The 26,253-nt window shown below is 41.3% G+C and overlaps 1 protein-coding gene across 2 annotated transcripts; it reads left to right on the top strand.

Annotated features, from left to right (window-relative positions):
• The first annotated feature begins 188 nt into the window (after positions 1-188).
• On the top strand, positions 189-26,253 carry ssh1b (slingshot protein phosphatase 1b). Of its 2 annotated transcripts, XM_074617620.1 has the most exons (15): positions 189-723; positions 3,851-3,888; positions 10,047-10,147; positions 11,950-12,014; positions 13,372-13,493; positions 13,587-13,655; positions 14,028-14,093; positions 15,757-15,951; positions 16,623-16,716; positions 16,963-17,091; positions 17,263-17,309; positions 18,037-18,183; positions 19,228-19,428; positions 19,588-20,230; positions 20,978-26,253. In XM_074617620.1, exons 1-15 carry the CDS (start codon positions 643-645, stop codon positions 21,608-21,610), a joined length of 2,631 nt encoding a protein of 876 aa, XP_074473721.1. In that variant the 5' UTR covers positions 189-642; the 3' UTR covers positions 21,611-26,253. The 2 variants fall into 2 exon arrangements, with proteins under 2 accessions (XP_074473721.1, XP_074473722.1); XM_074617621.1 differs by lacking the exons at positions 189-723; positions 3,851-3,888 and adding an exon at positions 6,316-6,601.

Here is a 26,253-nt window from a genome sequence, read left to right as displayed (position 1 = left end):
TTATGAAAATAATCGTTGCTTGGTTGCCCTCCTGGACACATTATGTCAACCTCAGTGCTTTCATAACACGAGCAGCATCGTATTATTACATTATATATTATTATCTTCCACATTTGTATTTGGGAGTTCCTAGTCTGGCCAGTCACCTTGACAACATTGGCCCAATGACAGCGCGCACGCGAACTAGGCCAGCCAATCACAGGCGTCCGTCGCTAGCTGCATGTCATTTCTGCTTCTGCTCCGCTTTGCAACCTGCAAACCGTGTTTTGTTTGTCTTGTCTGCGCAGCAGCAGTGATGAGACCGCGGGCTCCCTTGCTGCCGCTGCTGCTGCTGGCTCGGTACAAACGGAGGAAACCTCTTCTTCCCTTCTCGTGACTTTTCCCGCTCATGAGGACTCCGGTAATAACCGCAGAGGACGCACGGAGCAGGACCGAACGGGAGCGCACCACCGCCGGCTGGGCTCTGGACTCAGCTGCTGCTGCTGCTGCTGGATGAGAGAGGAGAGAGTCTGACTAGGCATTTTCTCCCCGGTGACAAGAGACAATCTCAGCGGCGCATCTTCCCACATCCTCCTCCTCCTCCCTCTTCCTCTCTCCTCTCCTCCTCCACCGCTGCCCTCCAAGGCTGCAGCCCCACCGACCATGGCCCTGGTGACTCTGCAGCGCTCCCCCACTCCCAGTGCAGCATCCTCGGCCAGCACGACCAACAGCAGTGCGGGGGAGGTGAGTGGGAAACGCCGGGGCTCGGTCTTTGTGTGAGGGAAACGACGAGAAATGCACCCTGCAGGAGCAATACCCTACCCAATACCCAATATCCCTGCTAGGAAGGGTTAACCTACTGTGTGTGTGTGTTGTAAACTTGATATATTGTGTCATTGTTAGCATGCAGAGTTGTTGTTTGTGTGTCTATACTGTGGAAGCAGGATTTGTAAACACAATCCTGCAGGGTGGGGGGGTGGGGAGGCTGCTGGGTTTAGCTTGTCAGAACAAAGTGGTCATTTTGCTGCTTGCACAAACATTTGCTGCGTTGCACACTCAGGTTGTTCTCCCTCCTTCCTTGTTATTGGCCTTTTTATGTGTAGTAATGCATGCAAGCCTCAATGTTGGGGAGGAGATCTTTAAAGGGGAATGACATCAATTTTTTTTTTAAACTTTATTGCCATTAATACAAATTAACAGGCAATTAATCATCACAAAATAAAACCACCTTGAGACTGGGCCTCACCTGACATACATGTACACAAAAACAAAGTAATGGATGGAGTGCACACACATCCACCCACATATATACTTACAAAAACTGTACATCAAAGACAATTAAGTACAGGATTCCTGACTAAGGTATTCTATAACTAACATCCATCTCCTTTTAAAAATAGGCAATTTCAGTTGTACCTGGGCAGTCATGTATTCCATCATTCCATCATGACATACATTTTTAACATCTATGTTCAGTGTGTGTGTGCCCCAGGACACTTCAGTAGTCAAGTGTTCATGAACTTTCACTTAATGAGTGATGCTACACTGAGGTATACAACCCAGGGATGTGAGATGTCTGCAACACCTCACACACAAATCACAATGTAAAAAAAAGAGATGTTATTTTCTAGCTTTAGACAACTGCAGTCAGATTCCTGATAACGAGAAGTATAACATTGAGTTTGAGAATGTGAATCAGACTATTAAAGTTGCAGTAGGCAGAATGCTTTTGGCATCATTGGGCAACAATAACCATAATAACCTTTCAGCATATTGTAATTCAAGTGTTCTGAGAGAAAACTAGACTTCTGCACCTCCTTGTGACTCTGTTTTCAGGCTTTAAAAAATCTCGTGCCCGTGGCGGGAGACTTTGGCCAATCACAGGTCATTTCAGAGAGGGAAGCGTTCTTATTGGCTGTTCATTCAACGGAGGCGTCAATCACTCGCAAACGCCTACCAAACGGTCTAACTAGGGAGCGCTGATCAAATATGAATAAATATTCTGTTACTGTAATGCCTATTTCTCATAACATCTTGTAGTGAACTGTTTAGCTGTAAAATGAGAAAGTTTGCTCCGGCTGGTGGGCGGTGCTTGGTATTTCCTCAACTGATCTCAACATGGCTGCTGGGTCACAAACTTTCTCATTTTACAGCTAAACAGTACACTACAAGATGTTTCTGAAAACATTTGAAGTGACAAATCGTCATTACAGTAACAGAATATTGATTCATATTTGATCAGCGCTGCCTAGTTTGACCGTTTGATCGGAGTTCGCAAGTGATTGACAGCTGCTTAGAGACGGCAAGTCTCCAGCTCGGCTCTCATTGGTTGTTTTCTTCCGGTCTGTGAAATCTTGCAGACGCCGTTAGGAGCACCGGAGGACACAGAGGCACATGATTTTTTTCAGATTACCTGTCTCATGCACTACTGTAAGGATATAGCGACCGTTTTATAAAAATAACTTTTTTAATCATATTTTGCTCCAATTCTACCCACTGCAGCTTTAAATCCCATGTGCAAAACAAAAATATTAGCGGCAAAAGTCAACATTCAAATGTGGAGCTGCAGTGCCAGATGTGAACGTCCCAGTGAAATCATAACATCAGCGTTGGTGCTCCAGTTTCTAGTTTTAGGAAAGTGGATTACGTGCTCTGAAGTAGGCTGACTGAACTGAGACACAAAAACAAGCAGCGACATTCTTCCTCTGATTAGAAGTTGGGTTTTAAATATCACTTTCTGCATTACAGCTCTACTATTCTGCAAGAGTCAGCCAGCGAGAAGGAAAAGTGGAGGGGTGTGATGTGTTTTTATGCTGAACTTGTGCTGTTTGAAGGCCTCCTACTTAAGGATGCACGATCCGGCTTTCTCAGTCCCGATAGCGATACCTGGGCTTTGGGTATCGGCCGATACCGAGTACCGATCCGATACCAGTGTTTGATTAATAAGCTGTATGCCTCACTATATAGAAGTGACTGGGATCATCACTTTATGTGTAAGGAAGCATCAGGCCTGACTTAAACATTGCTTTTCCTAACTTTGTAAAACAAAATATAACTAATAAATACATAGATATGCATTTATTTAATTATTCTTTATTATTAAAATAATAAATTATACTCTAGCAACTTGGCAAAAAGATCTTCAAAATTAACAGGAATTACAATTCAGGTGTAAACCTTTTTAATGCAGCAACAAATTGGTCAACAGGAATTAAAATTCCAGTATATACTGTAGTATATAATGTATATACTATAGTATATAAATATAGAATTCAATTAAATATATCTGCCTCATTGTCACTGATACTCAATCCAGCTATTTGAGTCAGTATCGGCCCGATACACGATCCGGTATTGGTATCAGAGCATCCCTACTCCTAATGATTCAACTGTCCCTCTGTAGCAGAAGAGATCACAACACTGACAGGGGAGGACCAGCAGTTGGCGCTGGCACGCTTTATTCCAATCTCATGGTCCTCAACATCCATTTACGCCACTGTACCACCTCACATCTTAAAGATTTAACGGGACATAAATCCGTAAATCCATAAATCCAGCAAACAGATATTTTTTTGCCCCAGTAATGATGCTCACAACGAATGTCGGCCTCCAGATGACCCAAACAACATTTGCCTGTGCTCATTGCAGTATCTCTGTTCACTAATCCTGTCTGGGACTTCACACAAAAACAACTCTCTGGTTCTGTTCAGCTACAAATATTAGATTCACAAAGATGTCTGTTTTTAAGAACAGGAAGACGATGTAAAAATCCTCTCCTCCAGTTTTTCCCCGACATTCGTTTGACACTGCCGTCACACGACAGTCACACTGTTGCAGTCTTTATATTCTCTGCCTTGTTTTTGTCTTTCAGGATTTTGGAAGTGATGATGAGCGGAAAAATAATCAGAGGTAAGATCTTTCTGTTTAAAAAGTTGTGTATTTGAAGTTCTTGCAGAGAGATGTCAAACAAATGTATAGTATTTCGGATTTGCTGAATGTATTTTGTGTGCTGTCCTTGTGGTCAGTGAATGAGCAACAAGGGGAGATACCAGCAGACGGTGATGTCTCACGCTGTAATTTTTTGTTTGATTGTATTTGAGATGGTAGTATCACTACATGACATGATTTTAACCAGTCTCATCTTAACAACACAGTTTATTGTCTTGAACATTTCAGGCTGCAACAGAGCTGAAATCCCCCAATGTGCAGTTAATATTTTTCATTATAGCATATTAATCTGGCTTTTAATTATTTGTAAAACACTTTATGAGACTTTTACAAAATGTTACGCAAAATAAAATTGCATTTGGAAAGCTGGGAGTAAACAGTAGGCTACAGATGAAAACAGTTGCTTAGTTAATAAAAGGATGACATCATGAAATACAATACTTTAAGTTTTCACTTAGTTTCTAGATCAGCGTCACAACCGTACAAGATGCGGTCACAAAACTTTACAGGTGTGTAGTTGAGATCAAAATGAAGGCTGAAGATGGGTGGGGTCCTGGTAAAGGGTGCCAGTGGGGAACATTATACCGTGGCCTGATTTGGCATTGTGGGTAGTGTAATCCCATTGCCAGCAGGTCTCTAGTTTGGTTGTGTTTCTGCCAAATGCTTATTGCACAATTGATTCTATAATTGATGTAATGGTTCTATAATTGGAACAAGGGTTTAAACAACACACAATTTGGCAATGACAGTTACACTTCAAATGACTAATGTAGGGCTGGGCTGCACCCTCTTAGTCGATTAGTTGAATAATCGGTTTTGGTCTTAGTCGAGTAAGATTTCTTTAGTTGATTAATCATTTTTGTCATGCTGAATGACTTATTTCTAAGGAACTTATGAGCACGACTCTGGTAAACACAGGATTTAAAGTGGTGCTTTTGTGTGATTCCTTGTGGAGAAACTCACTCACAGATCTACTGTATAATCAATCAGTCGACAAAAACGTATGGGAGTTAGTCGGCCAAGAATGTCTTTGGTTGAGGGCAGCCCTAATGTCAAAGTATCATGCTGCCTTGATTATTAAGAACTACTTTGGCAGGTGATGAGCTGCTTGTCTTGTCCTCAGTCCCGAAGATTCAGAAATATCAGTGGCAGTTTATTTTCTGTAAAGTTTCTCACGGTTGTCGAAGAGAAAAACCTGCTGGAAGTACAGTTGAGTTAAAGGGATAGTTCGGGTGTTTTGCAGTGGGGTTGTATGAGGTTCTTATCCACGGTCCGTGTATTACCTACAGTAGATGACGGTCGGCACACCCCCAGCATCGAGAAACAGACAGGAGTACCAGCACGGTAGCAAAGCGATATACTGCTGTGGACGAGGCCGGCAGAAAAACTTATTTTAGCTATCGAAAAGAAAGGCTAACCTAAAAAATGACCAAAATCTGTTTAAGTGTATGCTATACTTAGAATATTGTCACGGCTTTATCTTGCCTTCAGATAGCCCTTTCCTTCTCCTTTTCGACAGAGAACTGAACTGAAAGTGAAACTTATCTGTACCCACTCCAAAAAAAAAAACAGTATAGATGCGTTTCACTTTCAGTTCAGTTCCCCATCGGAAAATATTCGAAATATAGCGTACACTTACATGAATATACATTTTTTAGGCACGCCTTTCTTTTAGGTGGCTAAAATGTGTTTTTCTGCCTCCCTGTCCTCATCACTGTATTGCTTTGCTCCGGTGCCGGTACTCCTGTCTGTTTCTCCAAGCAGGGGGCGTGCCGACCGTATTCTACTGTAAGTAATACACCTATAATGGATAAGCACCTCATACAACCCCTCTTCGAAACACCTGAACCATCCCTTTAACATGACAGGTGTTTAAAATGTTTCCTCTGTTTAGCTACATACCAGTGAGTAGGCCTACATAAACTGTTGTTCCCGCTCGGTCACAAAGCTTTTCTTTAATCAACCCAACGTCATAAATGTCATGATTTGTGTCAGCAGAGCTTTGGCACAGACTCTGTCTTTGTGCTCACTATGTGTGTGAGTCTGTGTGTGTGTGTGTGTGTGTGTGTTGGTGTGTGTGTGGGGGGTGTCATTCACAGTAGTTGAAACAGTCGTGTCATGCTTCGTCTTGAGTGTCGACATGATGAGTAACATGTTTCTGTGGCTCAGTAATTCATCAGCGTGGAGAGTCTTCATTTAGGATTCTGCATGTCAGACTTGAGATCGACGCCTAGTAACATTTCCACCGCCTCCCCAGCGCTCGCATGAATGATGGTATTGTGGCAGAGGGTTGCGTAGGGAGAGCTGATTGTCGAAGCACGTGCTGCGAAGAGGAGATAGTGAGCGGAGACTGAGAGAGAGGACAGGGCAGCGCAGACAAGGACAGAGAGCTGTGGGAGGAAAAAAGAGGAAGACCCAAGACCACGGCTAGAGAAGTTAAACTGCTTGGAGAGGCTGCAGTCTCCTGACCGCGGACAGGGATATTCAGGTGTAGAAGATGGATGGGAGGATGTCAGCTAAATTGGAGAGTTTGTTTCTGAGGAGACTGTAAATAGTCCAGTAACTATACTAGCAGGATGCATCTGGTTGTGAAACCTTCACATAAAGCCATGCTCACCGTGCTGCCTCACTTTGTGGAAAAGGCTGCTCTGACTCGGAGGGAGATCTGTCGCATGTAAGTTCTCACAGAGACACAAACAAGAAGTTGATAGTCGACGTGATAGTAGACACTTATTAGAGTAACTCAACATTTAGTATGGGATGTTTAGAGTTAAATTATGATGATGTCACAGTGTGATTAGTTACATTTAGCTGCATGAAACTTTACATTTTTACGACAGTCATCCACATTTTAAAGACTTTTGTGATCGAGCTTTGACAAGAGTTTGACGTTGTTACTTTGAAATCAACAAACCTTTCTCAAGTGTATTTATTAATTGACATCACGCCTTGTGATTAATTTACTGTTGTCTCCAAGTCGCACGTCTTCCACATCCATTTGAAATGAAACGGTGATACCACGTAGCAGGGGGAGCTGAAACAAAAGGCCTTGTGATGGTCCCACTCAGTCATACCAGGCTTTGTGTGTGTTGGTCGAGCAGGGGGAATGAGACTGCGGTTAAACAAAGCTGCACTCTGTTCTGTGTGAGAAAAGACTAAAAGCTAAAGCTCCTCTCCTGCTTCACTGCAGCCCTCATAACAAAGTCATGACCCAGAAGTGCTGCATCCAAAACGCCGGTCGGAGAGGAGCGGAAGTTTTAAAGCCCGAGCACATATGGATAGTCCTGGTGTAACGCTTGATTCACCGTAGGTCAGCGAGCCCACGTCTGTTAATCATGCTGTAAAAACACAGGGCTGTAAAAGTCACTGCATCAGGACTCTGCTGACTTTCAGCCAGCGATGAGTCCTCTGTCCTGCTCGCTGGACCAATGAGGACTTAATAAGTATGCAGCCTACACCTGGCTGCTCACTGTACGTACAGTATCCTGACTGCAGACATTTCACATCCCTGTGGCAACTTTGTTCATCGCAATTCTTGAACACACCACGTGTTTTAAAGCGGGATTTCAACTCCGATTTACGATGACAGAAAATGATTAGAGAAATTTTGATGATTGATTCATTGTTAAAGTCTTTGCCAAACATCTATCGGTTTTAGCTTCTAAGTTTTGAGGATTTGCTTTTCTTTGTCTTATGTGATAGTAAATTGAATATCTTTCGGTTCGGGAGTCGAACATATCAAGCAAAAGAGAGGCGAAGTCCCTCCCCTTCCTGTGTCTCCCATGAGACCTTATTTTGGAAAAAAATATGTACGGTAGTCATCCCATTTGAGTTGTGGGATTTATTCCACACTTGATATTTGTCAATTTAAAAGATAATTTTGCAAGTGAATAAAAGTTTGTCGTAGTATCATTTCGTTTTGTGTGATACCGCTCAGTGAACTACATCACTCGTCTCGCACAACATACGCCACCAACACCACGCTGTAGGAGTGGAGTTGACACAAATCACTTGAGTTTTGGAGATGTTGATGTTGAGTCCAACCTGTCTGGCAAAGTTGTTGAGCCTGTCAGTTTTGGCCTGCATGTTCGAGTGGTTGGTTGTAAGGAGAGCGATATCTTCGGCAAAGTCAAGATCTTCCAGCTGAGAGAACAGGGTCCACTGGATGCCTCTGGGTTTGTCTGCTGTGGTATTTGTTGTGATCCAGTCTATGGTAACAAGGAAGAGGATGGGAGAGATGATGCACCCCTGTCTCACTCCGGACTGCACGGAAAACTTTTCAGAGATGGTATTGCCCATGATGACACTGCACTCAAAATGTTCATAGAATTTTTTTATGATGGTCGCGGCGGCGGCCATTTTTATATGTGTACCATTTCCATTGCAAAGAACTGTGGCCGTTGTAGCTGCCTAACTCATTCTGTTTTGTGTGCATCGACTCTGCTGAGCGCCATTTTCTTTTGAACTAGTCAAATGACCACGGCAAACAGTTCACTGTCTATACTCTCGTTCTATTTCTACGGGTTGACCGTTGACTCGGATGAGCTGAGGATGATTAGTAAAGGATCTGGCTCTAGATTAGAGTCAAATGTTAGAATACATGAAAAAACATAACCACATTGTAGCGACTCAATCACAAATAGGCTAAGTAAAGTCCCGCGGTCCAAGTGAACAGGGAAAATATAGTGAAACCACACCTCTGTGCCAACTACCGGTGTAGTGACAGTAACAAAAAAAAGAATGTGGGATGCCTACAGGCTTAAAGTTGCTTCTGAAGACTATATCACATATGGAAGAAGCCTTTAGAAAAATAGCTTTGTATAGGTTTTTTTTTGGTAGAGTGGAGTCTGTGCAACATTTAGAATTGAACTAAACCACGTCTGTTTCTGTTTGTCATCTTTTTCCCATTTTTAGTCTAAAGCCAAAAATAAGATGCGTTGTGGAGATAAGGAAGGCTCAGTGGTGTATGGCATGTATGGATGAGGGAAAGTATGTGTGTGAGTGTTGTTTAAGGTGCATACGTAAGGCTTCCCAGCAAGAGAACGAGTGGTTATGGAGAGCAGCCCTTTTGTACCCTCTCAGGTACAGCCAGTTACTCAGTTACCACCCACCCACATGATGTTTTATTTATGACAGTTATCAACAACTTCTTGCCTCCTGACTGATTTCTTAACTAGTCAGTTTGATTTTTATGACTGGAATCTGGAGATATCAGAGCTGTATGATGAAGGGAGTCTGAACACAATGTGTTTAACTACGATGTACCTGTGACAGCCAGTTGTGCCAGTAGTAGATATCAAATCACACTTTTTTTTTTAACTTTTTTTTTTTTTAAAAGGAGGGGGAACTACGACGGAGTATTAGTCACATTCAGGAAAAATAAATAAATCTGAGATTTCGAGAATAAAGTCATAGGTTTACGAGAAAAAAAGTCGTAATATTATGAGAATAAAGTCATAATATTATATAGTAGTAATTTTATGTGTTATTTTAGAGGGGAAATAGAGCAGTGTGTGAAAATGAGGAATGTGGAGCACCTTGTGAAGTTATACGTTAGTAAAGGTTTCACAAATAACAAAATACTTAATTTTTGGCACATCAGCACCACATTATCATAAGTATCAGGACCTTGAAAAGATTGTGCAGGATACTGCGTTTATTGCGCAGAAAGAACCACACAGACCTGAGGGAAACTGTCTTTTGTGGAGGAGGAAATAAAAAAAATTTCTCGTAAAGTTATGACTTTATTCTCGTAATATTACGACTTTTTTTCTCATAAACCTATGACTTTATTCTCAAAATATTAAAACTTTTTTTCTCGTAAAGTTATGACTTTATTCTCATAAAATTGAGACTTTTTTTCTCGTAAATTTATGACTATTCTCGAAATCTCCGATTTTTTTCCCCCCCTCAATGTGGCCCTAATACTCCGTCGTAGGAAACGATAGATTAATCACTGACTTGGTGAAAGTTGGTGCTCAACATTTTAAGCTGAAGTTCAGGGTTTCCTGGGAGTGTAGTGTAGTGCAGCTATAGAGTTCACTGTACTGCCGTTCTTTGATGGCAGTTGTTAACATTTCAAATGCCCTGAATGTATTTTCCACCTCTGCTTTTTCCAGCCTCAGTGAGAGCTTCTTCATGGTCAAAGGAGCCGCCCTCTTCCTCCAGCAGGGCGGCAGCGCACAAGGACCAAAGACCCCGACCCACCACAAACTCGCAGGTAGGAACAAACATGCACAGAAGAAGCTTTGTTTCTTGTTCTTTTGCCCATATCCTCTGCACAAATGAGCTCCAAACAGGATAGTGTATTTGCTGAGGTGGCTTTTCTCTTCGTAGGTTTGTCTGTGTTTATTCTGAACTGTGTCAGGAGTACTGTACCTGGCCGGGTCCAACCTGAAGTGACCTGAAGTGACCTGCAGTTTAACACAAGGGATGCTCACAAATCAGTTCAAACAAGATCAAATCTCAAGCAGTTAAAGACTGTACCTGTTCTTTAACCTTTTGAATACTGGGACTTTATTTATTACATAATAATCCTGCTGATGATGATGTTTGTCTGCACTTAAAATGCGGCATAATCATGCCCAATCTAAAAATAAGTGATGGGGTTCTTTAATAGATGCTCACTGTTTACAAGTTTCTAATCTGACGTCCTGTTGAGCCTGAAGTCATTTGGACAAGACGGAAGTCTGTTTACACGTGACTCAGGAGTTACTCGCTAACACTTTAGCTTAGCACGCCTGGAAGGTCTCAGGGTTTAGAGTTGTCTTCATTGAGACAAGTCCACGAGCATATTTCCTCCCACTTGAGACAAAAAATAACAATGAATGTACAATAGAAGAAGCTGAATGATCAGTTTGTAGTTGACCTTTAGATTTTTTTTGTTAGAAATTCCAGAAAGAGCGTCTCTGCAGTCAAGCCTGTCAGTGATTAAAGTGTGCATTGTTTTCTACCCCAGGTGAATAGGGAAAAACAACTAATAGACATCACCGTGAAACTTCCCCAGTTAATTACTTACATTAAGACAATTGTTTTTTGTATTACAAGTTTTCTGTATGAGGCATTATCTTATTAAATACTGTATATGTGCTGATTTGCAAACATTCAGAACAGAAATCTGAACGTTGGTTAAAGCCAGGTTCAAAATTCTTGTTTCATTTTGTTGACATATTAGAGTCAAATGTTTTTACAGAGGGAATTTTGGATATCTTTTTATCACTCCATAAATCAGAAAAATACTGTCAACACTAGAGCCATTAAAGAAAACCTTTGCCATGTTTTTAGGGATAAAATGTTCAGGCTATGAATGATATATGAACAAACAACTCTGTGAAAACCTTCAGAATATAGATACGAGTGAAACTGGAAAGTTTGGTGGATGTAAGAGCTACTGAAGAGAGATTTCTGGCTCGGAAACGGCCTTTAAAGATGTTAAATTCTATACATTTTGAAGACACTACAGGGGAATAGGGTAAAAATAATATTAACTAATAGATATCACCATGAGACTTCCTCAGTTGATTACTGACATTAAGACAATTATTTTTGTATTACAAGTTTTCTGAAATGTTATGTTTAAATATGCACATGAGGCATTCTCTAATGCTAACTTCTGGTGAATTTAGGTGAAATCTACAGACGCAAATAGACAAAGTGTAGTAAAATAAACACTTCATTTTGGACAGTTTCTTTCCACTTGTCTGAAAGAAGACACGTTATGGAAGCCAAATATCCCAAAATCTCAAAATTGACCAGTGTATGAAAAACAATGGTTTTAAGTCTGAACTTGGTAATATTCTTCAACTTGTTAAAGGCAGTTTTAGTTGTTATTGCAGCGGTGAAAAATAATTTTCTCTGTCAGGACTTTTGTGAGATGAGTCCAGTTTAGACATCCAGACTGTGATAATGACCTTCATTTGTCTAATCAAACATGAGTAAAAGAATGAACTAAACTAGTTCTCATTGAATCGCAGGAGACTCATTCAGTTTCCTAATAAGTCTGAAAGTGTGTTTCACTTTCAGGTGATTTACCTCAACACCTGCAGGTCATGTTTAAGATCCTCCGGTCTGAAGATCGCATCAAGCTGGTCAGTATAATACTTCCATACACCCACTCCATCACTCACATTTATTTATTTATTTTCAAAAGTATTAGGATATGTGTTGTGTGTGTGTGTGTGTGTGTGGGTGCTGTACACTTGAAGTTGTTAATTTAACCCATTTGTGACTGCAACTGAAATGTTTCATTTCCTTTTGGTGGAAGTGTTGCCTAAAGCACAAATTTGGTTTCAAAATTGGTCAAACTGTTTGACTGAAAAGTGAGTTTTTCTTATCATACTGTATCTAGTCTTTGGGCACATGGTACTACTGTTTTTACAATAGAGTGTATCTCAGAAACTACAAGGAGCACAATCAAGTATTTACAGATACAATATCAAAGATATGCACACTAGGGCTGTCAAAGTTATCGTGATAATAATGCAAATTCGTTATAACGCCACTGATTTCGTTAACGCAATCGATCTTTCCGAGGTTGCAGCGTGATCAGCTTTAAAGCTAGAGTGAAGATACTGGCATCATATGAAACTAGAAGGATGTTAAATAACGCTTCAAACATGCACTAAATTTTGGCGAGGAAAAACTGTCATAGTCGAGTCAACACACTGACAAACTGTTGTTGCCTGTTGGGCTGAAGTTTGCCATGTTCTGATTTGAACATATTTGTTATGCTAAATGCAGTACCTGCGAGGGTTTTATAATTAATATATAACTAATATTTGTCATTGTTTTGTGTTGTTAATTGATTTCCAAATTTGAATAATAAATCTATACTTACATTTGCATAAAGCAGCATATTTGTCCACTCCCATGTTGATAAGAGTATTAAGTACTTGACAAATCTCCCTTAAAGGTACATTTTGAACAGATTAAAAATGTGTTAATTTGCAATTAATCGCAATTAATCATGGACAATCATACGATTGCTTGCGATTAAATATTGGAATTGATTGACATCCCTAATACACACATATGCAATGTAAAAAAAAAAAAAAAATCTAATATGGAAAACATTCAATAAACACAATGTTAGCTTTTTTCCTCATTTTTCAAAAATGTGACTATTAATTAAAGTGTGATTATTCATTGATCTAAAAATGTTAAAGTGGATAATTATTAAGTAATAATTTCAAGACTTTTGACCAATCATAACAAATGTTGTGGCATTGTTCCTTATCATACTAAATACAAAGTTTGGGCACAAATGGGTTAATTCATAGAAAGTTACAGCACAAGTCTTTACTCTCTTACTCATTTTAACGTTAAAACCATTTTAGAAAAGTGTTGTTTACTGAGTGACTGATGGTTATCATACAGTCACACACGTTTTCGTACAACACCAGTAAATCCAGTATATTTCTTGCATGCTCTCCTTTTGTTCCACAGGCTGTACGGCTAGAGAGCGGATGGTCAGACCGCGTGCGCTACATGGTCGTCATCTACACCAACGGCCATCAGGATACGGAGGAAAACATCGTCGTGGGTATGGACTTCACAGACAAGGACAGGTAATCAACCTCTCTGCAGCTTTACGTTTAGTGCAGTCTAATCTCATTGTTAGATCTGTTAAAATGTTATTCTTAAATCTTTGTGATTTACAGTAAAAATTGCTCTGTTGGGATGGTGCTGCCACTGTGGAGTGATACCAACATACATTTAGATGGAGATGGGTGAGTTTCAGTTTGTCCTTTCATAAAAGATGGAATACCTAAATCAGCTGGCTGAATATTTCTGCTGGTATTCAGACGGGCCACCGGCTGCATGTTTTGGTTGTTCCCTGCCTTTTTAGGTTTTACTGCCCACCAGTGGCAGAGGCGTGAATTACAAGCATTTTTCTCTCTCTCTCTGTGTCTGTGTGTGAGAACAGTTCTTGCTGACCTGTTAACATTGTCTCTGTATGCCGGAGGAATGTTCCACCGGTTGGTGTCCTGAATAGTCCCCATGAACGAGCCGTGTCCAGTCTGTGTTTACATCCCCCTGATCTTCATCTCCACCCACACTCAAACTGATCTTCCTTCTCTCCTCCTCCTCTTCCTCACCAGAGGCTTCAGCGTGAACACGGCGGGGCGGTCCCATGTCTTCAAGCCTGTGTCTGTGCAGGCCATGTGGTGAGTGAATCCTTCCTGTTTACCTGCGATTACTGTTGTTGTTGTTGTTGTTGTTGTGTGTTTGTGTGGCGTGTGCACGGACAGGAGGAAAAAACGCATCGACCGTGCTGGATAAATGTTGTTTTAGACTCTTACATTAGATCGAAACATGTGTACCAGACCTCAAGGCAATGTTCAAGTTAATTTGAGTTTTCAGATTTTGTCTGCCTCTTTTCATGCCTGTGTGCAGCGTGAAGGTACACAATGCTGAAGGGTGAGATTACCCTAGTTAGCTCAATTATGGGATCAAGTAGCAGCTCCACAAAAAGGTAATAAATAACTGTTGTCCAACACTGAGGCTTTGTACTCCTTAGCCCAACGCTTCTCTTAACGAACATACATACAAAATGACACCAATTACTTTGTTCTAATCATATCCATATAAGAATAAACGTAAAGCATAATGAGATGTTAGATTATTGTTTGGCTCTATACTATTTCTGTCATCCCTGTACGTATATGGAACACTGACTTCACACGAAATGCGTCCTGCAGCGAGCTGCCATGAAATGTAGGAAGCAAAACAAAAGTTGGGGAAAGGTTCAACTTTTAGCGGCAAAGTGCGGCCACAGAGGACCCGCAGCCAATCCCTAAACAGATCCTGTGAGTCCTGTGACATGTTGTCCTCTGTTACAAAGAATTTCTTCCTGCCTGAAACACGAACACGACAACATATGAATTGAATTGAATTCATATTTAGATTTACATTTTTATTTGAAAAAAGGACAATGTACATTATCAACATTCAAACAAATGTAAACGGACCCGAGTTGGCTGAGAGGCGAGTTTTCATCGGCAGTCCCTTTGCCTGATGTTGTTAGGCATCCTAGAATAATAAAAATAATACAATATGTACAATAGTGAAGAACATACTACATTGTGGTAAAAAAACAAACATATATAATACAGTTAAGAAACCTGAGTGTACAAAATCCAAATAGAAGTACAGTTGCCAACCTTGAGATCTCAAAAATAGGGAGGATTTCGAAACCAAAGCGGTGGAGGGTCTGGGGGTCCTCAACAGAAAATTTCAGAGACTTTGTTTCCTGCTTTTTGGTGACTTTTAAACAATGAAAATAGCAAAATAATTATAAAGACCGTTGCAACAGCAGTTTTATGTTTATTACTTTTAATTTTACTTTTAATTCTCAGGAACGAACACAGAGTAATTGGCCCCTCTGGCGTGAACTTGCATGAATCTCTGGCATCATCAGTTTTCATTCACTCATTCGTTCATTTTCTGCCCCTGCTTGAGTAGGTTGATTTCTTTCTCCTACTCTATCTATCCATCATTGAAGAGATTTAATGATGCAGACAACATCCCTACCTTTGTGTGGGTGCTTTTTATCACATAGACATGCAGCATTGGGTAAAAGTAGCATTACCTCGCGTTAAACCTCACAAAATTAAATTAAAATCTACTTAAATTATTTTTGTAAAATAACAAACAACTATAGAGCATTTGATTATAATTTTCTCCTGGCAGGACCATTTGAACTGTCCTTCATTATTGTCACCATTGTGTGTTCAAAGACTTCTGACTCTGTCTTGCTCTAACAACATGCCACCTGCTGGTCACTTATCAGAATGACCAATAAAATAAGTCTGCTCTGTGTCTCTGCAGGTCTGCCCTGCAGGTCCTCCACAAGGCATGCGAGGTGTCGCGCCGCTTCAACTACTTCCAAGGAGGCATCGCTCTCACGTGGATGGCCTTCTACGAGAGCTGCATCACCTCAGAGCAGAGCTGCATCAACGAGTGGAACACTATGACCGACCTGGAGACCACCCGGCCCGACTCGCCCACCATGTTCGTCGACCGGTGAGACCCGACAGGCCGCTTCATGTGACACTACTGTTTTAGTGAGAAAAATGAATTCACAATACTCACAACCTGATGTAATTATCCCTTATGATATAAGTGGATTTCAAACAGTATCAGTCTCACGTGGTGAGCAACTAACGATTATTTTCATTATCGATTAATCTGCCCATTATTTTATAGATGAATGGATTAATTGCTTGGTCTAAAAAAATGTCAGAAAATAGTCAAAAATGGCTATCCAGGTGTCTCAAAGGCCTGGGGGATGTCTTTAAATGTCTTCTTACCCAAATATATTCAGTTTAATATGATATAAAACAGAGAAAAGCAGAAAATCTCCATATTTGAGGCTAAAAACAGCATATTCTGCCTTTTTTTTCATGAAAAATTACTTTAAACGGTTAATCAATTATCAAAATTGTTGGCAAATATCTTTCTGTTGATTAGTCGACTAATCGTTGCAGCTCTAAATGTGGCCAAACAGACCAACTGCTGCTGATTTCTAACATGTCTGGTGTGTGTGTGTAGTGTACGTCCTTAGTCATGGATAGATTTCAATGCTTTGGACACCAGCTGTTGTCCCTTTTGTCTTCAGCTGTGGGAACATGTTACACTGTCATGCTAATTTTCATTCAGACAGCAGCACTGATGTGTTGACTCATTATGTGCAGGCCGACTGAGCGAGAGAGAACCGAGTGTCTCATTAAAGCCAAGCTACGCAGCATCATGACGTTTCAAGACCTGGAGAACATCACCTCCAAGGAGGTATGTGCCAAATCAACATCATCAATGTGTGTAATTGGTCCAGATCTTTTTTTAAAACTGTATTATTTGTATCTATTTTTTTTTTATTAATAACAGTCCTTAACTGTACACTGAAAATCCTGTAAGTTCAAGTAGAGTGTTGTTCCGTAATAAAGATGTTTTAGTGCTTTTAGAGTGTTTTAGTGCTTCTCTGTGTATCGCTGTTTTTGGAGAGTAAAGTGTTTCTTGTTCGATCTTCGTCCACAGATCCGTAACGAGCTGGAGCAGCATATGAGCTGTAACCTCACGGAGTACAAAGAGTTTATAGACAACGAGATGCTTTTGATCCTGGGTCAGATGGACAAGCCCACGCTTATCTTCGACCATGTGTACTTGGTGAGTTTTTCAACCTTAATTTTATGCTACCTTTACCTGTTTTTAGATCATATTTTATATCCTATTTTTAAATTATTCTATAACTTTTCCTCCACGCTGATACCCACGTACTGTCAATTTATACTTACCTAATTTTTAGCAATTATTCTCAATAACTTTCTGTCTCTGTAGGGCTCTGAGTGGAACGCTTCCAACCTGGAAGAACTACGTGAATGCGGGTGAGCTGATAGTTTAACCTCTCCAACCTCGGCCAACTTTACTGTCTTTCAGTCTCTGAAGCAGGCTCCTAGAAAATCTAAGGAATCCATTGGTACCAACCATGTCATGCTAGCATGTCAGGAAGGAGGCTAAATAACGCTCCAAAGTTAGGCTAAATTTTGGCGTCCCTTGACCTTTGACCTCAAGATATGTGAATGAAAATGGGTTCTATGGGTACCCATGAGTCTCCCCTTTACAGACACCCCCATTTTCTGTATACTGGGGTCCCTAAACAGTCATGGAATCACATAAATTGGGTATGATTGTAAAGTTGAGACTCTTGTGGATCCAATGAGCCCAACAATATTCATGTGTGATGATGTTAGTCCCCATAGGAGCTATTTCATTGTAGTGAGACCATTTTTTTTAAACTTGACCTCACTGTAGACTCTACTGTAGAGAATGACCTGTGGTGACCTCTAGGATAATCACGGCCTCATGAAACTTTACAGCCACAAGCTAGAGACCTAGGTAAAGAGGGGTGAAGTGGAAAAGGTTCACACTAACATACAATGTTACCACAAAACACAGGCACTGGTAACTGGTAGTTACTTAAGTAATGCTCTTTTAGTATATTTTCAAAACCATATATAGTATTTTGTTATGTAATATGATTTGGGAGTGAATTCCATTCTTGTATATTACTGCATTCAGGTGAAGACTAACATGTTGTTGTTTTGATTGCAGCGTGGGTCACATCCTGAATGTTACCAGAGAGATTGACAACTTCTTCCCGGGGATGTTTTCTTATAACAACATCCGCGTATACGATGAGGACGCCACCGACCTGCTGGCCCACTGGAACGACACCTACAACTTTATTGTCAAAGCCAAGTAAGTCCTCACATGTAAAAAATAAACCAGTGGGCTGGGTAAAAGGCAGAATCAGGTTTATCTCACCAAGTATATACATACACTCTATTCTATGCAGCTCTCTCATTGTACTTACACAGAATAGAAATAACAGAATAAAAGAATACTAAAATAAAATGTCTATATACGAGTCAAGTGTTCGGGAGTTGCAAACAATACAAATAGTGCAAAGAAATAAATACTGGATGAATATACATGAACTGGATGATCATGTACAGACTGTACATTTGAAGGTGTCTATATACTGTATATACAGTGAGTAGGACGACAGCTATGTACGTATTACAATATTTACATGAAGTGACAGATGATATGTACAAATTACAAAAGAATATGCATTAAAGCCTGTAAATTCTAATCTAAAAATGTGCATTCAAGACTAAATTATAATCTAAAAATGTGCATTGAAGACTGTAAAAATTATAATCTGTAACGGCCGCAGTGGATATTTGGTTTTACAGGGTTATTGACAGTGTATGACTGAGTGTTTCTGTACTTAAGTGTTCATCAGAGTGATGGCCTGAGGGAAGAAACAGAAAATTCTTCAGATTATGAAATGTAAAACCAGGCTGTTATCCAACAAGTGTAGAAAACAACAGTGGACAGAACTGTGCCCCCACGGCACTTTGGTATTAATAGATGTGGGTTTTAGTCATCATTTTAAAGTCATCACAGCTTGACTGGCTCCCATCATGTATTCTCCCCGAGCACCGGAGCTGTGACCACACCGGACACATTTTTTCTCCCGCCCAAATGCACGACACGGCTGTGAGTAACATAGAGAGAGAGAAATGGTGCATTCAGTCTGGTTGCTATGCAACTGTCTAAGCATGTTAACCTGAAGTAAAAAAGGATGTTTGTAAAAAATAAAAATGGAGAAGCTCATCCTGAAAACCATCAGATCCAAACATAAACAGAATAGTTTAACTACTACTACACTGTCCTAACTATCACCAACTAGATCCACATAATGGGGATGCAAAGTCATTATTTTCTGTCTAATAGGAAGAACAATTCCAAGTGCCTGGTGCACTGTAAGATGGGGGTGAGCCGGTCCGCCTCTACAGTTATTGCCTATGCAATGAAGGAGTACGGCTGGTCCCTGGAGAGAGCCTACAACTTTGTCAAGCAGAAACGGAGTATAGCTCAGCCAAACGCCGGTTTCATGAGACAGCTGGCAGAGTACGAGGGAATCCTGGACGCAAGGTAAGCAGGTCTTTAGTTTCACTCGGGTTTGCACTTCGCTGCAGTCACCTGGGTGTTTTTTTTTACTTTAGTGCAGCCATGAGGTTTCATCTCCAGGGCTGATACTAAATTAAACATAGCTGCTTTTTATGAAGCTAATGGCTCCTTTGCCCTTCACAGTAAACATCGCCACAACAAGCTGTGGAGGCCTGGAACGGATGAGGAAGGATCAGATGATTTGCAAGCCTCTGGCCACAGTACTGGTGGGGAGGATACGCCAGTGTCCAGAGGGGATGAAGCGTGGGGAGGCTGCGGGGCGTCTCCGTGCAGGGCTCCGGGCCTGGAGATGGAGCCCCTTGACTCTCTGAACTATAATTATTACTTCAGACGTTTGTCGGACTCTGCGCTAGACAGCGAGCCCTCCACCCCGGTGCGGGGTCCCCCTCTGCTAGGCATGGAAAGAGTTTTCATTGAGATCGAGGACGTGGAGAGGGACGCCCTATTGGAGGACGAGGGCTTCCCCATGGCCCATTTAGCCCTGCCTGGCGAGGGAACGGCGGCTCAGACGTGCGGCCGCCTCGACCCCCTGGAGGACATGAGGCATAGGCTCGAGATCAGCACTTTGGAGGAAGAGGACGAGGAGGAGGCTAAGAAAGAGGAAGCTGAGATGGCGGCCTTGGCTGCAACCCCTGGAAATTCAGATGGGAAGAGGGCAGGGGAGGACGCCGAGAGGACGGAGGAAAGCCGGTTAGGCCTGGCCAACCTGAACACCAACAACAGCAACCGCCTCGCCGCCAAGCGCAGCTGCCCCGCAGCTTTTGACGTGAGTTAAGAAAATAAAGCTTTTAATTGTGGTTAAAGTCATGTTTTGTGTTTAACAACTGCTTTCATGTCAGAAGCATATGTAACTTAAAGCTGCAGCGGGTAGAAATGGAGCAAATATGATAAAAAAAAGTCACTTTATCCTGACAGTAGTGCACGAGCTGGAGCCTCGCCGTCTCTGAGCAGCTGTCAATCACTCGCGAACTCCGATCAAACAGTCAAACTAGGCAGCGCTGACTGAATATGAATCAGTATTCTGTTACTGTAATGCCTATTTCTCGCCTCAAATGTTTGTGACCCGGTAGCCACGTTGAGATCTATTGAGGAAATCCCAAGCACCGCCCACCAGCCAGAGCAAACTTTCTCATTTTACAGCTAAACAGTACACGACAAGATGTTAAATTTGATCAGCGCTGCCTAGATTAACCGTTTGATCAGAGTTTGCAAGTGATTGACAGCTGCCTCCTTTGAATGAACAGCCAATAGGAACGCTCTCTCTCTGAAATGACCTGTGATTGGCCAAAGTCTCCCGTCACGGGGCTTAATTCTTTAAAGCCTGTAAACAGAGCCATGAGGAGGTGCAGAAGTCTAGTTATCTCTCATAGCACTTGAATTACAATATGCTGAAAGGTTGTTATGTCATTTTTGCCGTATGATGCCAAAAACATTCTGCCTACTGCAGCTTTAAAGTTTGAAATATTCTGCATACCACTGACCATATACTGTATTTGTATGTTACTCCATTTAGGACAGTGCTAGCACAGGAAACCCTTTAAAAGTGAAGCCCTCCTATCAGTCCTGTAAAGACTGCCTGCGTCTACCACAAGGGCGGCGCTGTGACCGTCCAGCAGGAGGCCGTTCTCACCGCCTTAACCCCTCCCGCCACTGCACTATCCCCACCATATGCATAGATCCACCCGGGACCAATTTTGCCTCCTCCACCACAATTCTGCAGTCTCTGCAAGCCCCTGTAGTCGTCCCACCCAGCTTGGTCCAGCCCTGTAGTCATCTGTACCGCTGTGCCACCTGCATCCCCGGTGTCCCGCTAACCAACCGCCAGAAACCGGTCTCACCCATGAGCTGCGAGGAGACGCCTCCTGACCACAGCTCGGCGGACACTGCAGAGGACATGGGGGACGACGTGGGAGCCCCTGTAACCTCGAGGGAGGTTACAGGGGCCATCGGTGCGGCTCCTGCTGAAGGTTTAGAATTACAACCGGGTGGTGCGGCGGAGCTCCAGCAGCAGGCGCTGGCCCAGCTACAGATGCCAGGACTGGGGATAGAATTTGGTCTGGAGCTGATGCGACAGAGGGCGGAGCAGCTGGAGAAGCTGCCGAGCTTGGCCATGGAGGGCCAGCTCCCAGTAGGGCCTCTGCCTTAACACAGTGGCCCGGGACATGGATGAGATGGAGGAGGAGGCTCACCACTGCCTCCAGCAGGTACCTTTTAGATGACTGCCGCTGTGGTGTCGTACCAGAAACGAAGCTCTGCTTTGACCTGTACTGTCATGTCCTGGCCTCATAGCTGCACTGTCACAAGCTGCATTTCCAGAGAGTGTCCTGTCATTGTCTACCGGCATTAAAGATCCAGATGAGGCTGGTTGTTTTTGACTATACGCTAAAGGCTTGAACGCTTCTGGCCAGGTAAGGACTGAAGACTTTTCCCCCGTGTCCTTCCACTTGTCCCTCAGAGGCCCATCTGGTCTCTTCTGAGCCTGCTGACCACATACAGGATCATCACACTTCCCCACAGCCCAGTGGAGATGAGCCTTATGCTGCCATTTTACCCTCAACAGGCAGGTTTGGCATATTCCCAAGACAGGAGACAGTGGTGGTTGTTGTTCCTTTCTAACTCCTGAGAAAGCTACAGCTAGCGCTCTGATGTTGATGGAGAGAAAAAGTAACACGCTTCTGTCAGTGTACTGTGTGTTTTTCAATCCAAACTCATCAACAGTATCCATGAAGGAGCTCAGTGAATGTTCGCAGTTGAGCCATTTTGGTTTGCATTCGGCGTCTCCTCGTGTTACCACTGATAGCTGAATCCTCACTAACCTCCACTTATATATTTTTTTTCCCTGCTGCAGCTGCTTTTGCATCACGAAAGGGCATTTCACGTGGAAGCATAATAATTTTGAAAAAGGATGTGAGCCTCTTTATGCCTCTTTGTAAAGCGTCGTACCTCGGACCACAAGCATCTCTCGGACTGTTTTGGTCAAAGACTCTTTTGTTGTCTCTCCGCTCAGTGGCTGGTTCACCCTGACCTCCTGCATTTAATGTAATCATGTACTTAAAGCACTCATTTTAGCCCCACGCATGACTTTGCAGTATTACAAAACATATCGTCAACATGCTTAGACATAAAACATTTAAGTTGTCTTTTTTTAATATATCTATATATATATATATATATAGATATATTAAAATGCATTCAAATTTGTCATAATTCAGTTTAACTGACAACGATCATTCATCAGATGGAGGATAAATTGGTTGATTTGAACCCAACTCCTCGTCTTATGCCTGAAATAACGATAAAAACGACTGAAGTTCGTTACATTCATTCATTCAGATGTCAGGAAACATTCAGAAGCTCAAATGTAATCTTATTTTCCACTCTTGGTCTGATCACTTCCTGATGTAACCAAAGCCATATCACGTTGCCAGGTCCAGTTAATCACTTTCTCACCCAGTCTGCATCTGGGTAGTCATTTCTCTAAGAGGAAAACATGGCTCACACAGTTAACGTTTTGGTCACACTTTGAAAAACAACAGGCTACCTTTTCCTTAAACCCACAAACATTTGGTGAAGGCACACTAATCGTGTATAGAATTAGCACTTGGGCACAACTCCAGTATCCATTCACACACGGTGCACATTTCAGATACATTTAATCAAATTAGTTTGAGAACACTGAAGCAGGAACAGACATCAGAATGAGTTCTATTCTTTGCTTGCAGTGTAAAGTCCATCCTTGTGAGTGTAGTTTATTTGATCTAATGAATATTATTATAATAATTCTGACTTTCCAAAAATATTTCTATTTACAGTGTGAAAATTAAAAATTATAGTCTGAATTTACAATATTAGATTTCCTTTATTTTAAGTACAGAAAAAAAGTCACCTATCAAGAAAACTGCAAAGCCTGGCACTTTTTCAACTCTTCAAGTAGGGCTGCAACTATCCCTCTTTTTCATTGTCAATTAATTTGTTGATTATTTTCTCAATTAATCGATTAGTTGATTGTTCTATAAAATGTCAGAAAATGGTGAAAAATGACGATTGGTGTTTCCCAAAGTCCAAGATGACGTCCTCAAATGTCTTGTTTTGTCCACAAATCAAAAATGTTCCGTTTACAGTGATAGAGGAGTAAAGAAACCAGAAATTATTCATATTTAACAAGCTGGAATCAGAGATTTTTCACTTTTTTTCCCCTAAAAAGTGACTCAAACCGATTTAATCGATCATCAAAATATTTGCCGATTAATTTAATAGTTGACAACTAATCGATAAATCGTTGCAGCTCTATCTTCGAGTCGTTTCCTCATCTGTTATTTAGTCCATTTCGTACACGTTCACATAGCTTGAGCTTGATTGTGCCACCAATCCAAAGTTGCTGTGCCACAGGGTGTTGCTCTACAACTTCTTCTGTTTGGTTGACGTTGTGTTCCTGCTGTTTTTGGCACGCTGGGTGTGCTAGATCGGTACTGAATGGTGCCTGCTTGTATGCGGGAAAAGCGAGTGTTATTACTGTGTTTAAAAGATCTGAGTGCTTCAGAAAGAAATGAAAACTGTGCAAAGAATGAATGCAAATGATTTAATCATCTTTAATTATTGTAATTTTTTTTTTTTTGAAGATTTAACTTTTCTTTAGTTAGATCAGTAGAAACTTCAATGCATCCTCTGTTCCTTCTCCTCCCTTAACTGGACCCCAGGGAGCTGCAGGTTTGCTCCGCTAGTTAGATTGAAATACTTTGGTTTCTTTCCCTCACATGAGCACGATGTAACGTAAGGCACTTACAAAGTTGTTGACAACATTTGATACCACAAACATTTGAAATGGATCCATGTCAGAAAAGTTGCATAAAGTTGTTAATAAATATTGCAGCTATAAGAGTTAAGAAATGTTACAAAGTGGCAAGCTAGAGACGTGAGTGTGGTATCAATTTGTCATTTAACTCCCAGCAAGAAAGCTCTTCTTTTAAAATATCATTGATATGATTCTACTAGAGTGCTCCAGGGATGACTTATTTTTGTAGGCCGATCAGGAAGTCAGCATCGATCTGGTTCCCTCGACAAAAACCCAATGGGATTTTTCCATTGGGTTTTGGATTATTGCAGAAAATGAGCTCTGTGGCAAACACACGTTTATGATACTTACACCTTTTGTTCAGCGAGATAATCTTCACAAATGAACACCACTTTATGATTTTTTAATGCAATCGCCAGAAGTAAAACGTTAGGCTATAAACGAACACAACACAACGAGGCTGTAAAGGCGGACGAGTCGGCGTGATGACGTTTAGTAGTCTCATTTAGCCACTTTTTAAGACGTATATAAAAGCATCAAAATGTATTTATCGATGCATTTTATGTCGTAGAACAAATCGTTAAAATCTCTTAAGCGTGCGTTAACCACAGACCTTATCTCAGGCATCTGTAAATATGCCTGAATATGCATCAATAAAAACCCATTAAAAAAAACCCATTGACTTCCAGACGAGGAAACCAGAAGTGCTGAAATGCTAACTCACTTCCGGGTTTAAGGACTCACTCCCGTAGCACTCTATTTAAGCCAGTTGTTCTCGGTATGTTGACAGGTGGGCCCGATCAGCGTGCTATGAGCACTAAATCCTTCTGTTTGCGTTCCCAGACCACAGCACCACATTTTTGCTCGTTTGCTTCATCTTTTGAATTTGTGTTTGTATTTAAGTGCCTTAACCTTGGCCTTAGCTCTATCATACATCATCACAGGCGTTGGCAAAAAGTCTCTGTGAGCGTGTTGATGGTCTGGCTTTTTGTACATTACTTAACCCTCCTCACTCCCAATAATAACCATGCTCCTTGCAATGTATAACACGGCACAAAATAATAATGTATGCAAACACACATAAAGCTCATGCACAGCAGCCTCCTCCTCCACCCCCGACACGCGCATACTTGATGGACTTCCATTTATTAATAGCCTATAATAATATTGTATTTGTTTGATATTGTTGAAACTTGTGGTACACTGTATTGGTTCAATAGCTGGCTGAGGAACCTTACTTGCTGGAATGAGAACTATCATTTACATTCAAACATTAGATAGGATGGATGAAATTTACCAGTCTGTATATATTTTTCTCTACAATTTGCTATTGAGTACATTAGCTTGCAGATGTGGTTCGATATTAAGAAAAGCACTGATAATGCTACCGTGTATTGAGAAGTACTCATAATTAAGTTCTCGTGTTTGTACCACAGCAAAAAAAAAAAACTTTGGGCCATCTCTAATTTAGGCAAATATCTTCAGGCTCTATTAAAAATGGCAACGATTGAATTTTTTTATTCCCAGGCAGCAGGCATCAAACTGACAATCCTACTTAAGAGCCAGACGTCGAGGACTATGTGGAAGGATATTAAGACATATTGTAATTTAAAAAGGGGGATCCAGGCATTTATAGAGTGTATTTATAGAGCACAAGTCTGCCCCAAAGCATGCGAGGTCGAGACGAGTGGAAAAACATGGAAAAACCTACCTGGGAGTAAGATTTTGTTACGTTAATTGTTTTTTGTTAACTTTTGTGTACTGTACTGTACATTGCCAATGTTCATGTGTAATGCACTTTTTTTTACATTTTGTTAAAATGATGTCCAGTCTAATGTTTATCATGGAAATAAACCATTTCCTCTGCATAATCTGTTCATTCGGTTAAGCTCAGCACACTGTTTTCATTGTTTGTACACATTTTGGTGAAAAAAGGGATCTATATTATGACTTTAACATGCCTTTTTTTGCAATATACTGTACATGTTTGCATCATA

Source organism: Sebastes fasciatus, chromosome 19 (assembly GCF_043250625.1).
Source record: "Sebastes fasciatus isolate fSebFas1 chromosome 19, fSebFas1.pri, whole genome shotgun sequence".
NCBI classification, from domain to species: Eukaryota; Metazoa; Chordata; class Actinopteri; order Perciformes; family Sebastidae; genus Sebastes; species Sebastes fasciatus.
This window is presented reverse-complemented; position numbering and strand designations above follow the sequence as displayed.

Bases quoted from the DNA above. Each gene is read 5' to 3' on its own strand.
- ssh1b (XM_074617620.1), top strand. From the start codon at position 643: ATGGCCCTGGTGACTCTGCAGCGCTCCCCCACTCCCAGTGCAGCATCC. The intron at 16,717-16,962 runs GTATGTGCCAAA...CTTCGTCCACAG, and splicing joins AGAACATCACCTCCAAGGAG to ATCCGTAACGAGCTGGAGCA. The intron at 19,429-19,587 runs GTAAGCAGGTCT...TGCCCTTCACAG, and splicing joins GAGGGAATCCTGGACGCAAG to TAAACATCGCCACAACAAGC.